The following is a 21,039-nucleotide window of genomic DNA, read 5'->3' as shown; positions in this document are numbered from 1 at the left end:
AGAGAGAGAAGGAAACAAAACACTCATGGTGTGAAGAAAGTAACATTTTCATAGGGCAACCCACCATATTCTGGCACATAACCATTTCCACGTTTGAGAAATAGGGAGACTCTTCGACCACCATTTTTAATCAGCTCTATAGCACGAGAATGCTTCATATTCTTGGTTGTTTCTCCATTGATCTCCAGAATTTCATCTCCAACCTAGAAGTAAGATAATCAAAATATGATTTCAGGAGAGGGGCATAGGAAGTCTTCTGAGAATATGTTACCATGTCGGCCAAAGACTTTTTGATTCAATTTTCTCCCTTTTATGATGAAGCCGATGATTTGGACTGGATTGAGATTTCTCAGGCATCATGTGCCCATGGGAGCATTCTTGCTTGGCAATTTATTCCAGTAGCATGTATCATCTATCTTCAGACGAAGGGTAAAGATCAGAGGTCTACCTATTACTACTTAAATCTTAGGGCTTTGACTCATATTTTCCAGCATGGACCTCTGGATCATAATTGAGAGAGAGCGAACCTGGCAGATTCTTTTTGTTCCCATTTCCAAAGTTCAGAGGTATTGTGGTTATAGTGAATTAGTCTATGAATTGTGAAGGTTAAGATCATTCCTCACAGAGCAACAATCGAGCAGCCCTGGACCTCTGCTCCTCACTCTCCCTGGTCCGCACTAGTGTGGACCTGGGAGAACAAGGAATGGCAACACAGACTGCTCCGCAGGGTTCTACTGCCCGATACTGACAGCTCCATACAGGCTTTAAATAACCTGTTAAAGGAGCCAATGGTGGGTCTTTTTTTGAAAACCTGCAACCATGGATGAACTCAAGATAGTGGTGCCTTGTTTGCTACAGCTAAGGCTATCATAATAAATCTTTTTTGTGCATGTATAATGTTAAACTGGAAATCAGAAGAGAGCCTGAGAGTACAGCAATGGTACATAGAAATGAATAAATGTATTCCATTGGAAAAAAATAACATAATTTAAAAAATAAAGTCACATTATTCGAACAAATTTGGGAACCGTACATGGAACACAACAGAGAGGGCTTGCCTCGGACCTCCACCCCCTAAAATGATAGAATGAGAAGACGACGAAATGAACTGACCCAGTGTGTAAAAGTAGATGACACAATTTTCTTGTTTATTTTCATTGTGTGATGACATTTTTTAATGGGTTTTTTGTATTGTATATGTTGAACGTTTAATGGATTGGGAGTGGGGTGGGAAGGAGGGAGAGAAGGGAGGGGGGAAAAAGGGGAGAAAACGACGCTGTTAATATTCAAGAGGGAAATGTTTGTGTGTATTTTGGTTCATATGGTTCACAGTGTGAAAAATAAAAAATTATAAAAAAAGATAGTGGTGCCTGAGCTGGGTAGCGTACTATGAGGGGTTGCAGACTCCGCAGGAGCAGCAGACTGGTACAAGGCACCAGAAACAGGGAGAACATCCACCCGTTGAAAAGAAGCATAGGAGATGACCCAACAGGAAGTGACCACTGTGGCGAACCAGCAAAGGGGATCAGCAGCCCAAGGACCAATGCAGGATGTGGGCTGCTGTCTACTTGAGAAAGAAGGACTCATACCAGTCTTCAGGCTGTTGGAGAGCGGCTCATGAGAAGCAGGCTCAAGAACAGGATTAGGAAGGTTCTGATGGCAAGAAGGGTCTTGTGCGCTGAAGGCTTCCTGAATGAATCCGAGGTTTGGATATGGAGCTCTGGTTGCTGATGGGTTAAACTGGAGTCTGTGCTGCTTAAGAGTCTGCAGAGGTGCTGGAGGCAAATCTACAGACACTCAGTGGCTCTGAAGGAACTCTCTGTGCTTCTCTTTTTCTATTGTTAGGAGGACTGGCCAATGCTCATGGCGACTCTGTTTGTCTGACAGCAGACTAACATTGAAGTATATTACATTTTTTAATGACAATTAAAGGAACCTTTCAACGTGGGGCTTCGTAGCTCTTGCAGCACAAATTCCTTTAAATTTAAAGTGAGAATTTTTTTTTTAAACACAAAACAAATGTACAAATAGTGTCAACAAAAGCAATACTGTGCATTAAGATTTGGGAGTGACATTGTGCTTTTAAGTATTCTTGAAAAATAATGTGTTTAGCTGAAATGCAGCAACATGGAAATATGTGAAAATGTGCAAGCAATTATTAAGCCACATCACCAGATGAAAAAGTGACAGGGGCATAATTGAAATAATTTACATCTATCTGCTTGACTGTCACATGGAAAATACAATCACAACTTGATAAAGCTTATTATTTTATCAGATGCCAAAAATTACATCCATTGAAACACAGTTCATCATTTCAAGATACCATGAGTTAAATAGTACAAAATTGGATTAAGTCAGATTCTTGTCTGTGAAGAACCTATTCATTTCGAATTCAAATTTATACCCACCAAAAATAAATCTGTAATGAATATATATGGTGAAAATTGGTGGAATTTTTTTTTCTATTGAGATTATTGGAGAGGAATATCAGGAGTACAAGGATCTGTGTCATCTTATAAATGTAGCATTAGCAGAAATGAGAACAATTTTAAGGTGATACTAAAATGGACAGATTCAAAGTGAGACACATTGAATATGGCCATTTTTGCTGTAATCAGACAGGAATGTGCAGGGGGTACAACTGCACCTGATGCGATGGGTGGCCAGCATTTATAGTACAATAAGATTTACAGAGAGAATTGAGGTGATTTATAAAATATGCAATGTCCAAGTTATTGAATATGGAACAGAGCAGTACAGGTTCTTTGTCCCATTATGTCTGGCCAACTGGTTGTCCCTTTAATTGCAGGATTGATGACTTTACGCATCTTTTATACTTGGTTGAACTTTCTTGAATAAAGTCTAAGTTGCGATCTATTTTCTGTTGGCAAGCAATTATTGAGTGATGTGAACATTGACCTCTCGCCTTTCAAAGTTGTAGATTTGGACTTGAGATTCCATAAGCATTGCAGACGCTATGGAAGACCTTTGAGCTGTTGATATTTTGCAGAAGCAAACATCATTATACTAATGACATAATTTGCCCATTGTACTTTGGCATTTTACAACTTCAGCAATTGGATAAACTGCTGAGTAATTTCCCAAAACATAAGGCTTGAAATGGATGAAAACTTTTCAAAACATCCCCCAAATCACTTATATGCTGCTAATATGTATAAAAAAATAATTTTGTCTCATCCACAATGAGGGCACTCAAGTGCAGAGATATGGAACATACATGAAAAAGATCTGATAGGTTGGAACACCACTTTTGAGATGTTATTAGATTCTCAATTAGTTCAAGGTGACATTTTCTCAATTAATATGTCAATAAAATAATTGCAAAAATATTGCATGGGAGTTGCGGGAAGGGGAGCAATCCGTCAACCCAACTTCAATGGAAAGTAAAATGGTGTGTAAAACAGGCAGCTTGTGCAAACCCATCATTTTCTCACAAAAGAAATTTTGAGGGTACAGAGTAAATATGTCCCAGTGAGGATCAAAGGAAAGGCTGGAAGTCATAGGGAGGCTTGGTTTTCGAGGAATATTGGAAATTTGGTTAGAAGAAAAAGGGAGGTGCACAAGAGGTATAAAGAGCAAGGAGCTGAGAATTTGAAGGAGGACTACAAGGAGTTTAGAAGGAATCTTAAGAAAGAAATTAGAAAGGCCAAAAAAGGCACGAAGAGGCTTTGGCAGACAGAGTAAAAATAAATCCAAAGGGTTTCTATAGGTACATTAAAAGTAAAAGATTAGTGAGGGATAAAATTGGACCCCTTGTAGATAACGAGGGTAGGCTGAGTGAGAAGTCAGAGAAATGGGGGAAATTTTGAATGATTTCTTTGCCTCGGTATTCACTAGGAAAAAAAAAAATTGAACCAGTTGAAGTAAAGAAAAATAATGGGGAGTTCATGAAGCATATAAGGATAACCGAGGAGGTAGTGGTGGCTGTGTTGAAAAAGATAAAGGTGGATAAATCTCCGGGACCGGATAAAATATTCCCAAGGACACTCAGGGAGGCTTGTGGACAGATAGTGGGGCCATTAACAGAGATATTTAGGATGTCACTGGCCACGGGGGTAGTGCCAAAGGATTGAAGGATTGCGCATGTGGTTCCGCTGTTTAAGAAAGGGTCCAAATGTAAACCTGGGAATTATAGGCCCGTGAGTCTGACTTCTGTGGTGGGCAAGTTGATGGAAAGTGTTCTGAGGGATGGTATTTACAAATATTTGGAGGTACAGGGATTGATAGGGAATGATCAGCGTGGTTTTGTCAGGGGTAGATCATGCTTGACAAACCTGATTGAGTTGTTTGAGGGGGTTACAAAAAAGGCTGATGAAGGGAAAGCTGTGGATGTTGTCGATTTAGACTTTAGTAAAGCTTTTGACAAAGTTCCCCACAGGAGGTTAGGAAAAAAGGTGGAGGCATTAGGTATAAATAAGGAGGTAGTGAAATGGATTCAGCAATGGTTGGATGGGAGGTGTCAGAGAGTAGTGGTAGAAAATTGTTTGTCCAATTGGAGGCCGGTGACTAGTGGAGTTCCTCAGGGATCGGTCCTGGGTCCACTATTGTTTGTTATATATATTAACGATCTGGAAGTAGGGGTGGAGAATTGGATAAGCAAGTTTGCGGATGATACAAAGATTGGTGGTGTTGTGGACAGTGAGGAAGATTACCGTAGATTAAAAGGTGATTTAGGAAGGCTGGAGGTGTGGGCTGAGAAATAGCTGATGGAATTTAATACAGATAAGTATGAGGTGTTACATTTTGGAAAGGCAAATTTAAATAGGTCATATGCATTAAATGGTAGGCTATTGAGATGTACAGAGCAACAAAGGGATTTAGGAGTGATGGTAAATAGTACCCTGAAAGTTGATACTCAGGTAGATGGTGTGGTGACGAAGGCATTTGGAATGTTGGCCTTCATAAATCGGAGTATTGAATTCAAGAGTAGGGAGGTTATGATGAAATTGTACAAGGCATTGGTGAGGCCAAATTTGGAGTACTGTGTACAGTTTTGGTCACCAAATTATAGGAAAGATATAAACAAAATAGAGAGAGTACAGAGAAGGTTCACAAGAATGTTGACAGGATTTCAAGGTTTGAGTTACAGGGAAAGGTTGTGCAGACTAGGGCTCTTTTCTCTGGAGCGTAGAAGATTGAGGGGGGACTTGATAGAGGAGTTTAAGATTTTAAAAGGGACAGACAGAGTAAATGTGGATAGGCTTTTTCAATTAAGAGTGGGGGAGATTCAAACTAGATGGCATGGTTTAAGATTGAAGGGGGAAAATTATAAGGGGAACATGAAGGGAAATTTCTTTATGCAAAGGGTGGTAGGGATGTGGAATGAGCTTCCGGCAGACGAGGTTAAGGCGGGATCATTGGTTACATTTAAGGAAAGACTGGATAGTTACATGGATAAGAGAGGACTGGAGGGGTATGGACCGGGTGCTGGTCAGTGGGACTAGGAGGGTGGGGATTTGTTACGGCATGGACTAGTAGGGCCGTACTGGCCTGTTCTGTGCTGTAAGGTTATATGGGTGGCACAGTGTTCTGACAGCACCAGTGACCTGGGGTTGAATCTGCTATTGTCAATAAGGAGTAAATACATTCTTCCCATGACTACGCGACTTTCCTCTCACATTCCAAAGGCGTAGAGTGTTTTCAAATTAATTGGTTCCATAGGTGTAATTGGGAGGTTCAGAATTGAGGGCTGGAAGAGTCAGTTATCATGCTGTATCGCTAAATTAAATTAAAAAATTGCCCCATTAAGATTTTTGAAAGGATTTATTGAAGTAATGCACAAATATTTTCAAATTAGAAATAAACACTGAGTGCATAAACAGTATTGTTTCAAAATAATCAGTGGGCTTTCTACACTCCTAACACAAAAAGGCCCGTGTTTAAAAAAAAGCAAAACAGAACAGATGCTAAAACAGGGTTATGGATCTCAACAGTATTTTACTGAAACAGTTGCCAATCTACTGATGCAATCATTTCAGGAGATTACAATATAATCATGGATGGTTTATTTCTGCACTGATCTTTATTGCTAAAATTTAAACTACTAACATTTTTATTAATATTTATGAATGGCCTTTTTAATTGAGGGAAAGTAGTAAGAAACCATCTTACTATCTATTAATTTTTTGAAATTACATTATTAACTGAAAATAAAGGATATTTGATGTTCAAATTGCGACTATTGTAAATTTATATCAATATAAGGCAAAGAAAAGATTTTTTAAAAAGCTTGGTATGTCTTTCTGTCAACCATTAGTGTATTATGCATGCACTAATAATCTTCACAAGATGTACAGTAAATTATCAAGTGAGAGACAACTTCTAGTCAAGATCAGCTATAGTATCAATGTGGGGAAAAGTAGATGTTATTCCAAAATATTTTGTCCTGAAAACTTGTGCATCACCATTTTAATGGGGTAGATAATTACACAGCCAACCAGACTCCACTAACAGTCACTGAAGACTATTCACCTTACGTGACTAAAGCATCAATGTTTTCTCCTTAAAACAAATATCGAGGTTTTGTTCAAAGTAATAAAGCAATAATCATGATTTTGAGTCATCCCAGTCATTGAATTTCTCCAATATTTAAATTTGTAAACTCATTGCCAAGTTATAATTTCATCTTTCTAAAACATCAGATATCTCTTCCATCAAATTGCAATTTTCAGGATTCAGTTAAAGTCAGTCCTTTGGTTTGGATATTAATCAACTGACATAATGTTTCATTCTTTTGTTCCTCACTTACAGTTGTAGTTACAGTTTTTTGTATCAGATAGGTCAAACATTTTAAAGCTCAAGAGTACAATCCTCTTTCCTGATAGCTAATAAGAAATAAATATATGCACTTACTTTCATTTTACCATTTCTTATGGCTGCACCATCCTCAGCCAATCGGAGAACATACAGATCCATGTTGTATTCACGACCACCACGAAGACTGAACCCAAAACCCTTTGGCCCCTTATCCAGCTCCACAGTGTATAATTCGGGCTCCTTTAAGACACAAGTCATTTCATAAACAATTGTAGCAAATTAAAGAGAGATTTACTCTTAAATTTTGATGTAATGAAAGCTTCCATAAAAATCAAGAGAAAATGAGTACCACAGACACAAAGCCAATTGATGGCTTTAAGACAAATCTACCCAAGCAGAATTTTGAAAATTAATCTTTGACATGTTGGAATTCCGCTCTCTTGCAAACCTTCCTTTCCATTGCAATCAGAATTTCTGGAGACAGAAAAGACAACATATCCCAGCCACCTTAGTTTGCTTGGGTATTTCCCTTTTTTTTTAAATTTGCATAATCTCCATGGAATTTTATAGCTAGCAATTAATTCAGCCCTTGCCTCAGTTCTCCAATGGCTTTTCAGCCCATCTTACTTCTTACCCCAAACATCTATTGAAACTGACAGCAGAGATCCTGGTAGCAGAAGGCAAATTTTAAACACTGTTTACATCGACAGATATGAACCTAATTGATATCTAGAAAATCTGCCAGGAATTAGTTACTCAGAAGCAAGTTTGTCCATTTATACACAATTCCCAAACCCTTGCTTCACATAATACATAATGTATTAAAAAACTTTATTCAATGCTGTTCTTAAACCAGTTTTATTATCATAAATATGTTCATATTTGAAGCAAAAAATGCCTAGATAAACATGTCACACTGTACATTCACAGAGAGATTGGACTTGTGGTTTTATAATTTTAAACACCTCAATGTACATGGCAAAAACTAGAATATTCCAATCAACTCAACTTCCCAAATTTGTGTTACTAAAGTACAGGTGTGCGCCGCTTAACATCCGATCAGGCAATGTATGACCGCATATACGTCCATGGTCCGATAGGGATATAATGGACTTCAGTCAGAAATCCCATTCAGAGAATGCGAAAACAGGGCATAGCAGATGTAACTGGAACTGAAGAGGAGACAAGGGAAAAGCAAACTGCAGAAGGAGAAGAACAAGTGCAGAAGAGGTTCACATTTGAGGGGTTAGCCAAATTCTTTGCAGACCTTAACAGCTTGCTGAAGAGATGGACCCAAACACTGAACGCTTTTCACTGATCGAGAGGAAAGTTCATGCAGAGTTTGCTGCATATCAAGAAATGTATGAAGAAAAAGCAAACAAGGCAAACAACACCTCCCCAAGACGAGCCTCAGACAGGCCCTTCGGGTCTTACAGAGAGACCATTCATCAATGGAGGTTATTTGACATGAAACTCTTCCAGTGGAACACTGAGGAAATTGAGAACAGAGATGTGGATGATCCTGACCCTCTGTTAAATGGTGTGTGATATAGGCTAATAAAGTGTTAACATAAAAGCTTAAAAAGTGATAACAATTAAACAGTTTAAATGATCATAATTTCAGTATCCTATATAGTTTTGCTAAGTATATACAGTAATATAGTGTTCGCACAATGTCCACATCACATAACACCCAATTTCACAGAAGGTATTGTGTACCTGTATTTTTAATAAACAAAAAAGTTTGAATTTAAAATGGAATCCTGATTACATTAACATACCCTAGTCCAATTCTTCACACCTTAATCCTAAAATTAAAAATACACCAGAGCCTGCTTCCTGCAGCACACCATCTCACTCATTGTTCATCTTCTCATTAGGACCTACTTAACATACAGGAATCTGTTGGTATTGGTTTCCTGGGAAGTTCTGCCATGATTGTCAATGGAGAAGATTACCTTGTGCAATGTAATTCCATCCTGTGAATATCCTCAGTAAACTTGACCCACAGGTTAACTGAAATAGGTCGACAGTGAAGCCACACCTCTAACTTACCCAATTGTCATTTAAGGTCTCTGAATGGCCCGGACAACCAGAAACTTTCACAAACTATTAACAAATTATTATAAAAAACATAAATAGGATTAAAGCCATTGAAAATTGAACAATAAAATCACATCTAAATATAGAGTACAGTAAAACCCCTGTTATCCAGAATTCAAGCAAGTGGCAGCCTCAAGCAACTGGCAAAACAATCGTGGAAAATAAATAGGTAAAAAATACGAACATTTAAAATTGACGTCCTTTCCTTTTATTTTGTCATCCAATCATCATGCAATCTCAAACAACAGGAAAATTCATCAATCCAGCATCTCCCAACCCCCATAGGTGCCGGATACCAGGGTTTTTTTTAAACTGTAATTGTAATTGCATCATAATCTGCAAAATGCTTCAGAGTCACAGAGAGATGCATCAAAGAAACAGGCTCTTTAGCCCATCAAGTATTGACAGAAGGTAAATTGCAAAGATTAGAGCTAGTCATGACAGAAATAGGGAAAAGAGTAGAAAATGTGGAAGAACGAGAAACAACTGCAGAAATGGAAGTAAATGACTTAAGAGGAAAATTGGAAGAAAGTGATAAAAAAATTAAAGAGACACAAGTGTTGTTAGCTTAGAAAATTGATATGTTGGAAAATTATAGTAGGCAAAACAACATAAAAATAGTGGGCCTAAAGGAAGATGAAGGCGGCACAGAAATGGAAGGAATTTATAAAAGAATCTTGCACCGAAGGTCCTGGGAATGACAGAAATGCAGGAAGGAATGGAAATAGAAAGGGCACACAGAACACTAGCTCCGAAACTACAGATACATCAAAAACTAAGATGCATTTTAGTAAAATTTTTGAGATATACGACAAGAGAAAATATACTGGAGCGGGCAAGGAATAAAATTAGAGAATTCTATAAACCATTGGCATACAAGGGTCAAAAAATATATTTTTTTTACCCAGACTTAAATTTTGAACTCTTAAAGAAGAGGAAGGAGTTTAATACAGCAAAATCGATCCTATGGAAAAAAGGTTATAAATTCATGTTAAGACATCCAGCTGTGCTTAAAATATTTATCCCCAGGGAGCAAAACAGACTGTTCTTGGATCCGGAGGAAGCACAAGAATTTGCAGAATGCTTGCAGAGCAGAAAGAGAGATGAAGAGATGTAATAAGAATGAAGAAAGGCAATAAAATATATATAAAGATGTAAAAACAATGTATATGTAAAGAACTAAAGAAGGGAAGGAAGGAAGTAAGGGGAAAAAAATGGGAGAACTGTTATATGTGTAAAAAAATTGTTTTCGGGGGTGTTGGGGGGGGGGAGAGAATAACCGTCCCTGCAAAATCAGTTGACATTTGCGAGCAGGTTCGCAATCCAAATGGAAAGGGATAAGGGGCAACTCAGAGAGGGGGGGGGAATATTTGGGGTTAAGAGAATAATGGATGTGGGAGTTGTTGGAGTATTTTATGTTTTAAATGTGTTGTCATACATTAAGTTTAAAAAGGGAAAACTGAGAGATGAAAATGGGGGAAAGGGGGATGGTGGTGGTGAGGAAGTGGAAATGAGGTGTAAACAGAATATGAGATGGCCACGTTGAACTATATGACTATAAACATTAATGGAATACATAACCAAATTAAAAGGAAGAGGCTATTAAATTTACTGAAAAGTTTGTGCAGGAAACGCATCTAACTCATGTGGAACATAACAAATTAAAGAGAGGCTGGGTAGAACACATAATGGCAGTATCATATAATTCAAAAGCTAGAGGTGTAGCTGCTATATTAATTAATAAAAATGTACCAATCAAAATAGAGGAGGAAATAATAGATCCAGCAGGGAGGTATGTAATGATAAAGTGTCAGATATATTCAGAATTTTGGAATTTGCTCAATATATATGCACCTATTGAGGAGGACCAAAAGTTTATGCAAGGTATGTTTTTGAAGATTGTAGATACACAAGGAAATATATTGATAGGAGGGGATTTTAACCTTAATTTGGGTCCAATGTTGGATAAAACTGGACAAAAGACTAGAAAAAGAATAAAGTGGCCAAATTTATGGTTAAATCAATGCAGGGAATTAAACTTATGGATATATGGAGGAGGCAGCACCCAAGAGAGAAGGAATACTCATATTATTCAAGTAGGCATAAAACATACTCAAGGATTGATATGTTTTTGTTGTCGGCCCATATTCAAGGGAGAGTTAAGAAAACTGAATATAAAGCTAGATTGTTATCTGATCATTCACCCCTGTTATTAGCAATAGAACTGGAGGACATCCCACCAAGAACATATAGATGGAGGTTAAACTCCATGCTACTTAAAAGACAATAAAGGCAATAAAATATATATAAAGATGTAAAAACAATGTATATGTAAAGAACTAAAGAAGGGAAGGAATGAAGTAGGGGAAAAAATGGGAGAACTTTGTTATATGTGTAAAAAATTGTTTTCGGGGATGTTGGTGGGGGGGAGAGAATAACCGTCACTGCAAAATCAGTTGACGCTTGGAAAGGGATAAGGGGCAACTCAGAGAGGGGGGGATATTTGGGGTTAAGGGAATAATGGATGTGGGAGTTGTTGGAGTATTTTATGTTTTAAATGTGTTGTCATATATTGAGTTTAAAAAGGGAAAACTGAGAGAGTTTATTGAATGCCAAATTAAAACATATTTTGAAATAAATACGGAATCAGTGAAAGACAAATTTATATTATGGGACCCAATGAAAGCCTTCATTAGAGGGCAAATAATAAGTTATATAACTGAAAAAGAACTACAATCAGGAAATAGAGCAGTTGGAAAGGGAGATAGTAAGTACAGAAAAGGAACTAGTAAAAAGGGATGAAATAACGAAAACGAAAAGGAGAGAATTGGCAGACAAAAAAATAAAATATGAAACATTACAAACATACAAGGTGGAGAAGACATAATGAAAATAAAGAAAAAGTATTACAAACTACGAGAAAAAAAAAACAAAATATTAGCCTGGCAACTTAAAACAGAACAAGCTAAAAGAACTGTATTGGCATCAAGGAAAAAGGACAAACAAATTACATATAACCCAATAGAGATTAATGAGAACTTTAAGGAATTTTATGAACAATTAAACCAAACTGAGAATGAGGGGAAAGATGATAAAATAGAAGAGTTTTTAGCTAAAATTGAACTGCCGAAATTGCAAGAAGAGGAGCAAACAAACTGATAAAACCATTTGAAATAGAGGAAGTACAGGATATATTAAAAAAGCTGCCGAACAATAAAATGCTTGGAGTGGATGAATTCCCAATAGAATTCTATAAAACATTTAAAGAGTTATTAATTCCTCCTCTCCTGCAAGTAATGAACCAGATAGAAGAAACACAAAACTTGCCAGATTCATGTAAGACAGCAATAATTACAGTAATACCAAAGACAGGGAAGGATCCACTAACACCAGCATCATATAGACCAATGTCTCTACTTAATTCAGATTATAAGATAATAGCAAAATTATTAGCATACAATTGTATAGCAAGATAGTAAAACAAGATCAAACTGGATTTATTAAGAAAAGATGAACAGCGGATAATGTCTGTAAACTTATTAATCTAATTCATGCAGTTCAAGGAAATAAGAAGCCAACAGTGGCTGTTGCTTTAGACGCAGAAAAAGCCTTTGACAGAGTAGAATGGAATTATTTATTTAAAGTATTACAGAGGTTCAATCTACCAGAAAAATATATTAATTGGATTAAAGCATTATATAAATGGACCATTGGCGAAGGTGACAGTAAATGGATATGTATTGAACCAATTTAAATTAAGTAGGTCAACTAGACAGGGATGTCCATTATCCCCCTCATTGTTCACTTTAGCAATTGGCAGAACTGATAAGAACAGAAAATAAAATAAAAGGGATAAAAATAAAGGAAAAGGAGTATAAAATCAGTTTATTTGCTCACACTCATCACTGCTCTTGGAGCACTGTAACATCAGAAAATCCCCATAAATCAACTCTGTTTTCATTGTTTCTGGGTCATCAGCTGTGATCATACTTCGATATTCATCAATTGAGGTCATAAAATTCAAATAAAGTTACCATTTCTAAATTAAACAAGTCTTCCCCACTCCTCTCATTAGAATTGTTCCAGCATATTCTCAATCTGAGAAATCCTATCTAACAATACATCTTGCAGTAGTCTTTTTAACGATAGAATTTTTTTAAAAATAATGAAAATGAAAGATTGCTTTCTACTTCCATTATGATTAAGCTATTTCATTGGAGTGATTTTTTTTTACATACTATCTAATTTTATTCAAAGTTTTCTATTTGTTAGTGCTGTGCAGAACTTTGGTTCTGAAATGCTTCTTCAAGAATCTATGAAACTGTTTGCATAAATGATGACTTATAGTAAGTCCAATTACATTATTTTAGACTAGTCATCCACATTCAGCTTCAGCCCCTTTCTTCAAGCTAGTGACTTTGCACAGGTGAAATCACAGACTTCAAAGCATGCTGTGCACATGCCTGAGAAAATTTTGATTTGGAAGCAGACAAAAGGTTGGGCTCAGTCCGTTGGGTTCCATCTGTATTATTAAATTAAAGCACCACTTCTAATTGTGTCAACCCTCATTTGCCAGATCTGGAAAGCATCCAAACAGCACGGCACTGAGCTAATTAGCCCAAGCATGGCTTAAATGTACATATCTGGAATCTGAAAATGGCACATTTAGCACCTGACCTTTTGTGAGTGGCTAGTCTGCTGACATTCCCTTGGCATGTTTTCCAAAATGAGTCCTGGGGCATCTGTAAAGATTGGAACTAGAGGGTTAGATACACTTTCCATCTCATATATAGCTTTATGCCAGCCAGAGGTGGTTCATTTTCCTTCTACAAATGTATTCAATTGAATAGAAATAGATCTGTGTTAGTGAAGTAGATTGTTGTCTTAAAAAATTCACTTAATATTGTTCTAAGGAATTTGAATATGCTTTTATTGAATTTGTTTATATTAATAATTAATTGTTTTAATTACATTGTATTAAACCTTTGAGAAATGTTGCTGAACATCCAAGGGATTTGAAATCAATGGAGAGGGCTACTGATACTACGGGCTATAGTAAGAACACCAGACCTGCCTGAAGCCAGGTCCTCAGCTTGTACTGCCTGAGGCCAAGTTGCTTCTTGCTCCAATTTAAGGAACCAGCTGTACAAGGCTCTCTGGTGACTGGGAATGAGCAGCTGTAAAAGTTTAATGCGGTTGTGGGTCTAATGCAGGGTTGTAAATTGGTGGAGAAAGGGTGAAGGCCAGATATTGCCTAATATCTATTTCTTCAGAGATCTGATGAATGCACTCCCACAGCAAATGCTGCCTGTTCAGGCCACCCGGTGAAAATATTACACTCTGGAGTATTTGATTATTCTTCCAATTAACATCAAACATTTCCATTTGTCAGATGCAATGTAATGGCTTCTGAGGGAGCAATGTCAAATTTAAAAATGCAGCTGTTTTCAAAGGATCTAACATTGTTCATGTCATTATTAAAATAAAGTTACATGATGTGCATGTTAAGTATGATTAAAATTTGTAATTTTAGACAATGCATCACACTTTATCAAGGTTAATTAAAACATGGTAATGAAGTTTCAGATCAGATTTAAATCTCAGATACAAGAATGCTCTAATTCTTTTCACTTAATATTTTTCAGATTGCTAGATGAGTGTCTGGTGTCGACATTAAACTCAGTTAGCTACTTTTGAATACCTGCTGCTCCTTTCACATGACTGAGATGGTTTTGCATGCTGAGCATTGAGTGGGCAGGCCTGAGGTTGTGGCTATGGTTGTGCTACAAAGCTAAATTTGTTATCAATCACAACCAATATCAGGCATCTCCACAAGGGGTCACTTTATAATCATCAATAGTCAGATGTCTGAGCCAAATTCCTGCTTGACATCGAAAAAAGTGACAAAATATATAATTTCTACCAAGTAATGATGTCCACTACTAGCTCAGCATGGTCAAAGAAAGAACCCTGGAGCTTTTCAATAATGTTCATCACAAATGAGTAATACATTTTGACAGCTGGTACTGTGGAGAAGTAGAAAACCTGCAGTGTTTCTGTTTTTGTTGGAGGGGGTGCTTAACTTGACTGCGAGCAAAGAAACCTGGAGATCCGATGAAGAATCAGATTGGCCTTCTGGCAGTTGAACCCAAATGGAGTCCCTGGACATGTCCTTAAAGACCCTGCACCGATCAGCGGGCAGATATATTCACAAATATGTTTAATCTTTTCTTGCAACAGCCTGTAGTTCCTACTTGCTTCAATATCTTGATCAATATGGTTTATAGTGTGAAAAATAAAAAAATTAAAAAAAGAAGGACATTCAGTGAAAAAAAAGGACACTGTTATTCTAGCACCAAAGAAAAGCACAATAACTGATCTAAATGACTACTGACCAGTGGCTCTGACATCCATCACCATGAAGTGCATTGAAAGGCAATTCAATTTGCCTGCTATCCAAACAAATCCACTGTGGTCACCATCTCTCTGGCTCACCACTCAGCCATGGAACACCTGGACATCAAGTACGCCTATGTCAGACTAATGATTACAGCTCTGCCTTCAATGCCTTAGAGCCAGTAAATGTTTGAGATTTTGGTCTTAGCAGTTGCCTCTGTACAAGGACGTGTACCAAATCAGTTACTTCACTCTCTCTGCACTCATGACTGCGTAGCCAAATATTGCTCCAACTTCAAGTTTGCTGATGACATCAATGTTACAGGCAGGATATCAAATAATGATGAGACAGAATATCAGAAAGAGATTGAAAGTCCAGTGGCCTGGTTCCAAGGTATCAACCTCACTCTCAATGTCAGAATGACAAAATCTTCTGAAGAGGGATGGAAGGATAAAGTTTACTCCACTATCCACATCAATGGTGCTGGTGAAGACAGAGAGGGAGTGCGGTGTGTGCAGGGAACCAGCTGAGGTGAATGTCCTTTGAAAAGAGCAAGGAGGGCAAGTGAAGGGTAAAAAGGAATGTGTTCTGGGAGGGACAAATAAAAGGAGGTGTGTGTGTGTGTGTGCGTGTGTGTATGTGCATGTGCGTGTGCCAATGTAGGAGTGGGAATAAAATGCTTTGGCTCACGAGGCTGAGGACGAGCTTGATTCCAAGAAGGTAAGGTCTTTGATTTTAAGGTCGGAAGGGTTAATGGAGGGAGCTAGAGCAGTGAAATGGTCCAAGTCCAGTATGTGGGAAATCTGAGATAGTGCAAGTGTCCCTGATGACTGCACCTGCATGAGATGCATCCAGCTGCAGCTCTTGGGAGACTGTGTTAGGAAGCTGGAGTTGTATGAACTCTGGATCATTCGAGATGCAGAGATAGTTATAGAGAGGGGTTCAGGGAGACAGTCACACCTAAAAGGATGGAGACAGGTAACTGAGTGGCTGTTAGGAGAAGGAAGGCAGACATTCCCCTTAACAACAAGTAAACTGTTTTAGATATTATTGAGTGGGACAATCTACCAGAGTCAAGTCGTGGTGGTCACATCTCTGGCACAGAGCTTGGCTCTCAACCCCGGCTCAGAAGGGAAGGGGGAGAAGAGGAGAGTTATGATAATTGGGGAGATATTGGTTAGAAGAGCAGATTATAGGTTCTGCGATCGAGGTGGAGGTTCTCAGAAGGTATATTGCTTCCTTGGTGAAAGGATCAGGAATGTCTCAGAATTGCATTCTAGAGGGGGAGGGCGAGCAGTCAGATGTCATGGTCCATGTGGGGACTAATGACATAGATTGGAGTAGGGATGATGTCCTGGAGAGAGTTAGGAAAGAAGTTAAAAAGCAGGAACTCAAGGGTGGTAATCTCAGCATTGCTGCCTGTGTCACGTGCCAGAGAGTGTAGGAACAGGAAGTTGTGGCAGATGAATGCACTGCTGAAGAGTTGATGTTGGGGCAGGGGTTCAGATTTCTGGACCATTGGAATCTCTTCTAGGGAACATCTGACCTGTACAAAAAAGATAGGCTGCACTTGAATTGGAGGGGGACAAATATCCTGGTGGGCAAGTTTGCTAGAGCTGTTGGGGAAGGTTTAAACTAGTTTGGCGGTGGGGGGGGGGGGGGGGGGGGAAGGGGGGCACTGGGAATCAGAATGTGAGTACAGAGTTTAAGGAAGAAGGATTAAAGCATGATGCTCTGTGTTGAGTTTGTGAGGAAGGACAGGCAGAGAACAAAACATAAATGTAGTCAGTTAGAGGGGTTGAAATACAATGTTGTGGACATTACTGAAACTTGGCCTGGTGGAAGGGCAGGACTGGCTGATTAAGGTATCTGGATTTAAAAAGAATAGGATGGTAGGTAGAAAAGGCAGGGGGTGGGGGGAGCGTTACATTACTGTTCAGGGACAGTAACACAGCTATAGAAAGGGAGGAAGCTGCAGAGGAACATCCTCTGAGTCAGTGTAGGTGGAAGTCAGAAATAGGAAGGGAGTGATCCGTGTGGCAGGAGTAATCTACAGACCCCCAAATAGCCCTTGGGATACAGAGGACCAGATAAGCAGACAGATTTTGGAATGGTGCAGGAAATACAGGGTGGTAGTTATGGGTGATTCTCTCCTTCGCACATCGGACCTGGGGTGGTTTTTGAGGCAATTTAATTGGGGGGGGGGGAAGGAGGATCTTATATGCTATCAAATATGGCATTTTATTCTGTTGCTGTTCTGTGCAGTTTTATGTCAAATATTTTGTAACCCTACACAAACTGTGCAAAGTGTGTCATTTTTCACATTAAGCATCTGGATAGTTTGTCAACTAGCTTTGTAATTAAATGAATTTTGATTTTACCATTTCCAGCAACATTAATAATAATCTGTGAATTGATGGGTGTTATTATTAATTGATTTAGACATTACATTACATAAAAAATACTCATTGATACTTTATTTAATGGAACAACAAACTGAACAAAGTCGTTGAAAATATAGAATAAAATCTTAAATAAGTTACTTCGTAGAATGTAATTATATTTATATTATATTAATGCAGTTTTATTAGCCATGAGTGATAGACTGTGCAAACCTGATCTTGCAACAAGTTTACGTTTGTGCAAGCATTCAGTGTGTACATATTTTGTCACAGAGGAAAAAAATTGCATAACACAAGGTTTTTGCATACACTAACTACGAAAAATTAGAGGGAACATAGGTCAGCAGGGCTCCTGAGCCAACCTCACAATAATATATCCATTCTGTCCTTGCTATGTACTTATTAATCTACTTGTTTGATCACCGTGCACTGAAATGTGCACTTGCTCTTCCACTTTGTACTGGTTTACGTATGTTTGACTTATTTTCTCACCAAAAGGAATCTTCTCAGTGAACCAGGTAATAATGTGATCATGAACTTGACATCACAAAGGAGCCACCATCACCCTGGTCACACTCATGATTCAAAAACAATTCCCCGCCAACATCTATAAGGCTCTTGAACCTTCCTGGATTACCCTAACACAACTCTAGCGCAACCAAAGATCCGTCTTCACGATTGTAACATTACTTTTTTGTACCTACTGTAAATATTTTATCTATCCTTTTATATTGACCTTTTGCTGTCTTTCTCTTATAATTTATATACATTGCAATTCATGAGAATAAGGATGTATGTGGAGTTAGGAGAAAATGAAATAGGATTAATTTTTTGTGTTGAGCGTTGGCCTGATGGGCCAAATGTCCATTTCTACTTCAAAATTGCAGGAAACTCTCTATATCCAGGTGGACTATACCCAAGACACTGGATGATGCAAAACGTGTTTTTCTTATTTCCTCAACGAGACACCTGTCATTGGCAATCTTGCATAAAAATATTTTAGAATATTGAAATTACTCAATGGCTTCCAACAAACTTTGAAGTGTAAAAGAGGTTCCACAGCATTCATCGGATTCATTAATATTATGAATCTGAGTTGCAACAAAATGCAGTGGTATATCAAAACTGAATATGTTGTACCAGGCATGCTGCTCAGTCTGAGAATGGCTCCTCTCAGTAAAGAATGTTTGTTTCATTGTTCTTTGCTTGCCACAGCCCCAAAATAACTTGCATTGACCAACTAAGCCATTTAAATCAACTGGCATTAGCTAAGAAAATAATTCCTCAGGCCAAGAAATAATACCCAGAAACAACTTCACCTACAATTACCTAGACACTGACAAATGTAGTTGAACATTGGTCCTATAACAAGTTGACACACCAATGTCTTCTGCTGCACTTTGCAAAAACGTTGATCTCGTATTAAGTGCATTTCACCTCGAACCTGCATCAAAACGTTTGGCTCGCAGCAAAGATTTAGAGGTCAGGCAAAAGCTAAACATTTTCTTTCAGCAGAGAAAACACATTGTTGAGCAAATAAAAACAGTCCATTTTAGTACTTGGTTGCCGGATGAAATGTGCCATCAGCCATTTGGTGTATTTACTGATAAAAGAGCACCAATAGCACCAATATACAGTGGTACTTCCAAATTTGTAAAATACCCACTCAAGTTCTTTTTAGTAAGCACTAGGTTTCAGCTCAAACACTGTTTGGAAAATGGGCTGCAATCTTGTAAATTTCCCTTATCTAACAGTTCTGTAATTATTTCAATTAAACCACTTACCTGAGCTGATTTATAATCGTATGATACATCTGGCTTTGGTTTTGCATTATTCCTTCAAACAAGATCAAAAACAAGGAAATGTGAGATTTTATTCTTGTTTTAAATAATTTTGTGATAGAGAGCTTCAATATTATTATTAAAATCAGAAGATGAACTATATATAATGAAAAATCAAGCACTTCAGCATTAATACACTGAACTTATTTTGCCCTGTTTTATACTTTTTTCTCTCACACTGTGCCAAACGGAGGCAATGACATTAGGGGTTAGTTCTCCAATCATTGTTGACACTACGGGAGCTCGCCCAATTAGCCACATCTCATGAGCAAGTCTGGAAAATTGCTAGCAGCCAGTAAGCCTCCCTTCAGCTTGTGTGAGGTTTCTCTACCTTCGCCAGATCTTTGAACTTTCCATTTTATACTCACTATAACATTTAAAAAGAGTACGCACAGCACAAGCAAGTTCAAATGTCATACTTGCAGACAAGCAGAGGATGACAATCTGGATGTGGCACTGAAATAATTGCTCTCTGTCCTCACAAAGGAACAGAGTGGCACCCAAATAGAAGTTCAACACAGTCTCAAGAGACTGAAAATATATATTTTTTTAAATCAAAGCCATTGCATTTGATCTCCATCACAAACTTTGTTTCTCAGTCACATTCCAACTCTTTTTTATATTGGACTGAAATTGAAATAGATTGTTCGCAACCTTGATGGTATTTTTGAGCCAGACATGAAATTTGAACCTGTTATTACTGAGGCCTCTGCTTTATGCTTGTGTGCAAATATGACATTTGAACTTGCTTGTGCTGTGCATACTCTTTTCTATCTGCATCATATCAGGTCTTGCTTAAGCTTTTGGTCACCCTTTCCAATTTATCCCTCTGCAGCTTGCAGTCAAAAATATGTTTGATTCGGTTTCTCTGAAGTGCCCCAGGGAATTTTACTGCGCCTGAAGTACTCGAAAAACATGTACTGCAAGGTTGTTTTCTTACCGTCCTTCCTGTGGTGGCTGCTGAGGTGTGTGAGTGGTTGTAATTGTTGCAATCTTTTCTGCATTTGTTAACAAGGATGGATTGGAAGATTCTGATAGAAAAGAAAATGAAACTTCATCTTAGACAGTATAGGATAGTATTTCAACAGATCGCACATATTTTAAATGCAAAATTATTTTATGGAACAGATCACAAAGTTTTAAGGAGAAATAATTTATTAATAAAATTTTGATCACACAGGAAATCTAATAACTTTGAAACTGCAATGCTCAATGTTTAATTTTTATGGGAAAAAAAACTTCATGGAAGATCGGAGCAATTCACATTCAACCAGGAGTGAAAACATACATCATCCATTTTATATGATTATATGCCACTGATCATTTTCCACATATTGATATGTTTATCCTGCACTGATACAGAGACGGTGATTGATTTTGTCGTTTTTTTTTAATTTAAAAAACTCAAAAGGAACAAAGGTTACGAAGAGTGATATCTCAATGTCAAACAGTTGTGCCAACATTGGACTTTTTCAGTCACTATGAGTTATTGGCTTTAACTATAAATGCAGTGAAT

General features: G+C 37.8%; 1 protein-coding gene across 8 annotated transcripts in view; it reads right to left on the bottom strand.

The window, feature by feature from the left end:
* magi1b (membrane associated guanylate kinase, WW and PDZ domain containing 1b) overlaps positions 1 to 21,039 on the bottom strand; it is a 444,703-nt gene that overhangs the window by 26,814 nt on the left and 396,850 nt on the right. For all 8 annotated transcript variants that reach the window (XR_011357460.1, XM_069937122.1, XM_069937124.1 and 5 more), the window contains 4 exons: positions 20,464 to 20,554; positions 19,467 to 19,518; positions 6,877 to 7,020; positions 65 to 203 (listed from right to left, as the gene is read on the bottom strand). Coding sequence is in view for 7 of the 8 variants with exons in the window: in XM_069937122.1 (XP_069793223.1) it covers positions 65 to 203; positions 6,877 to 7,020; positions 19,467 to 19,518; positions 20,464 to 20,554 (426 nt within the window). In the remaining variant the exon portion in view is untranslated. The remainder of the gene's footprint in view (positions 1 to 64; positions 204 to 6,876; positions 7,021 to 19,466; positions 19,519 to 20,463; positions 20,555 to 21,039) is intronic.

The sequence above is a fragment of the Narcine bancroftii genome, chromosome 5, assembly GCF_036971445.1.
Source record: "Narcine bancroftii isolate sNarBan1 chromosome 5, sNarBan1.hap1, whole genome shotgun sequence".
Classification (NCBI taxonomy): Eukaryota; Metazoa; Chordata; class Chondrichthyes; order Torpediniformes; family Narcinidae; genus Narcine; species Narcine bancroftii.
Note: the sequence above shows the minus strand (reverse complement) of the source record. Positions and strands in the feature narration are given on the sequence as shown.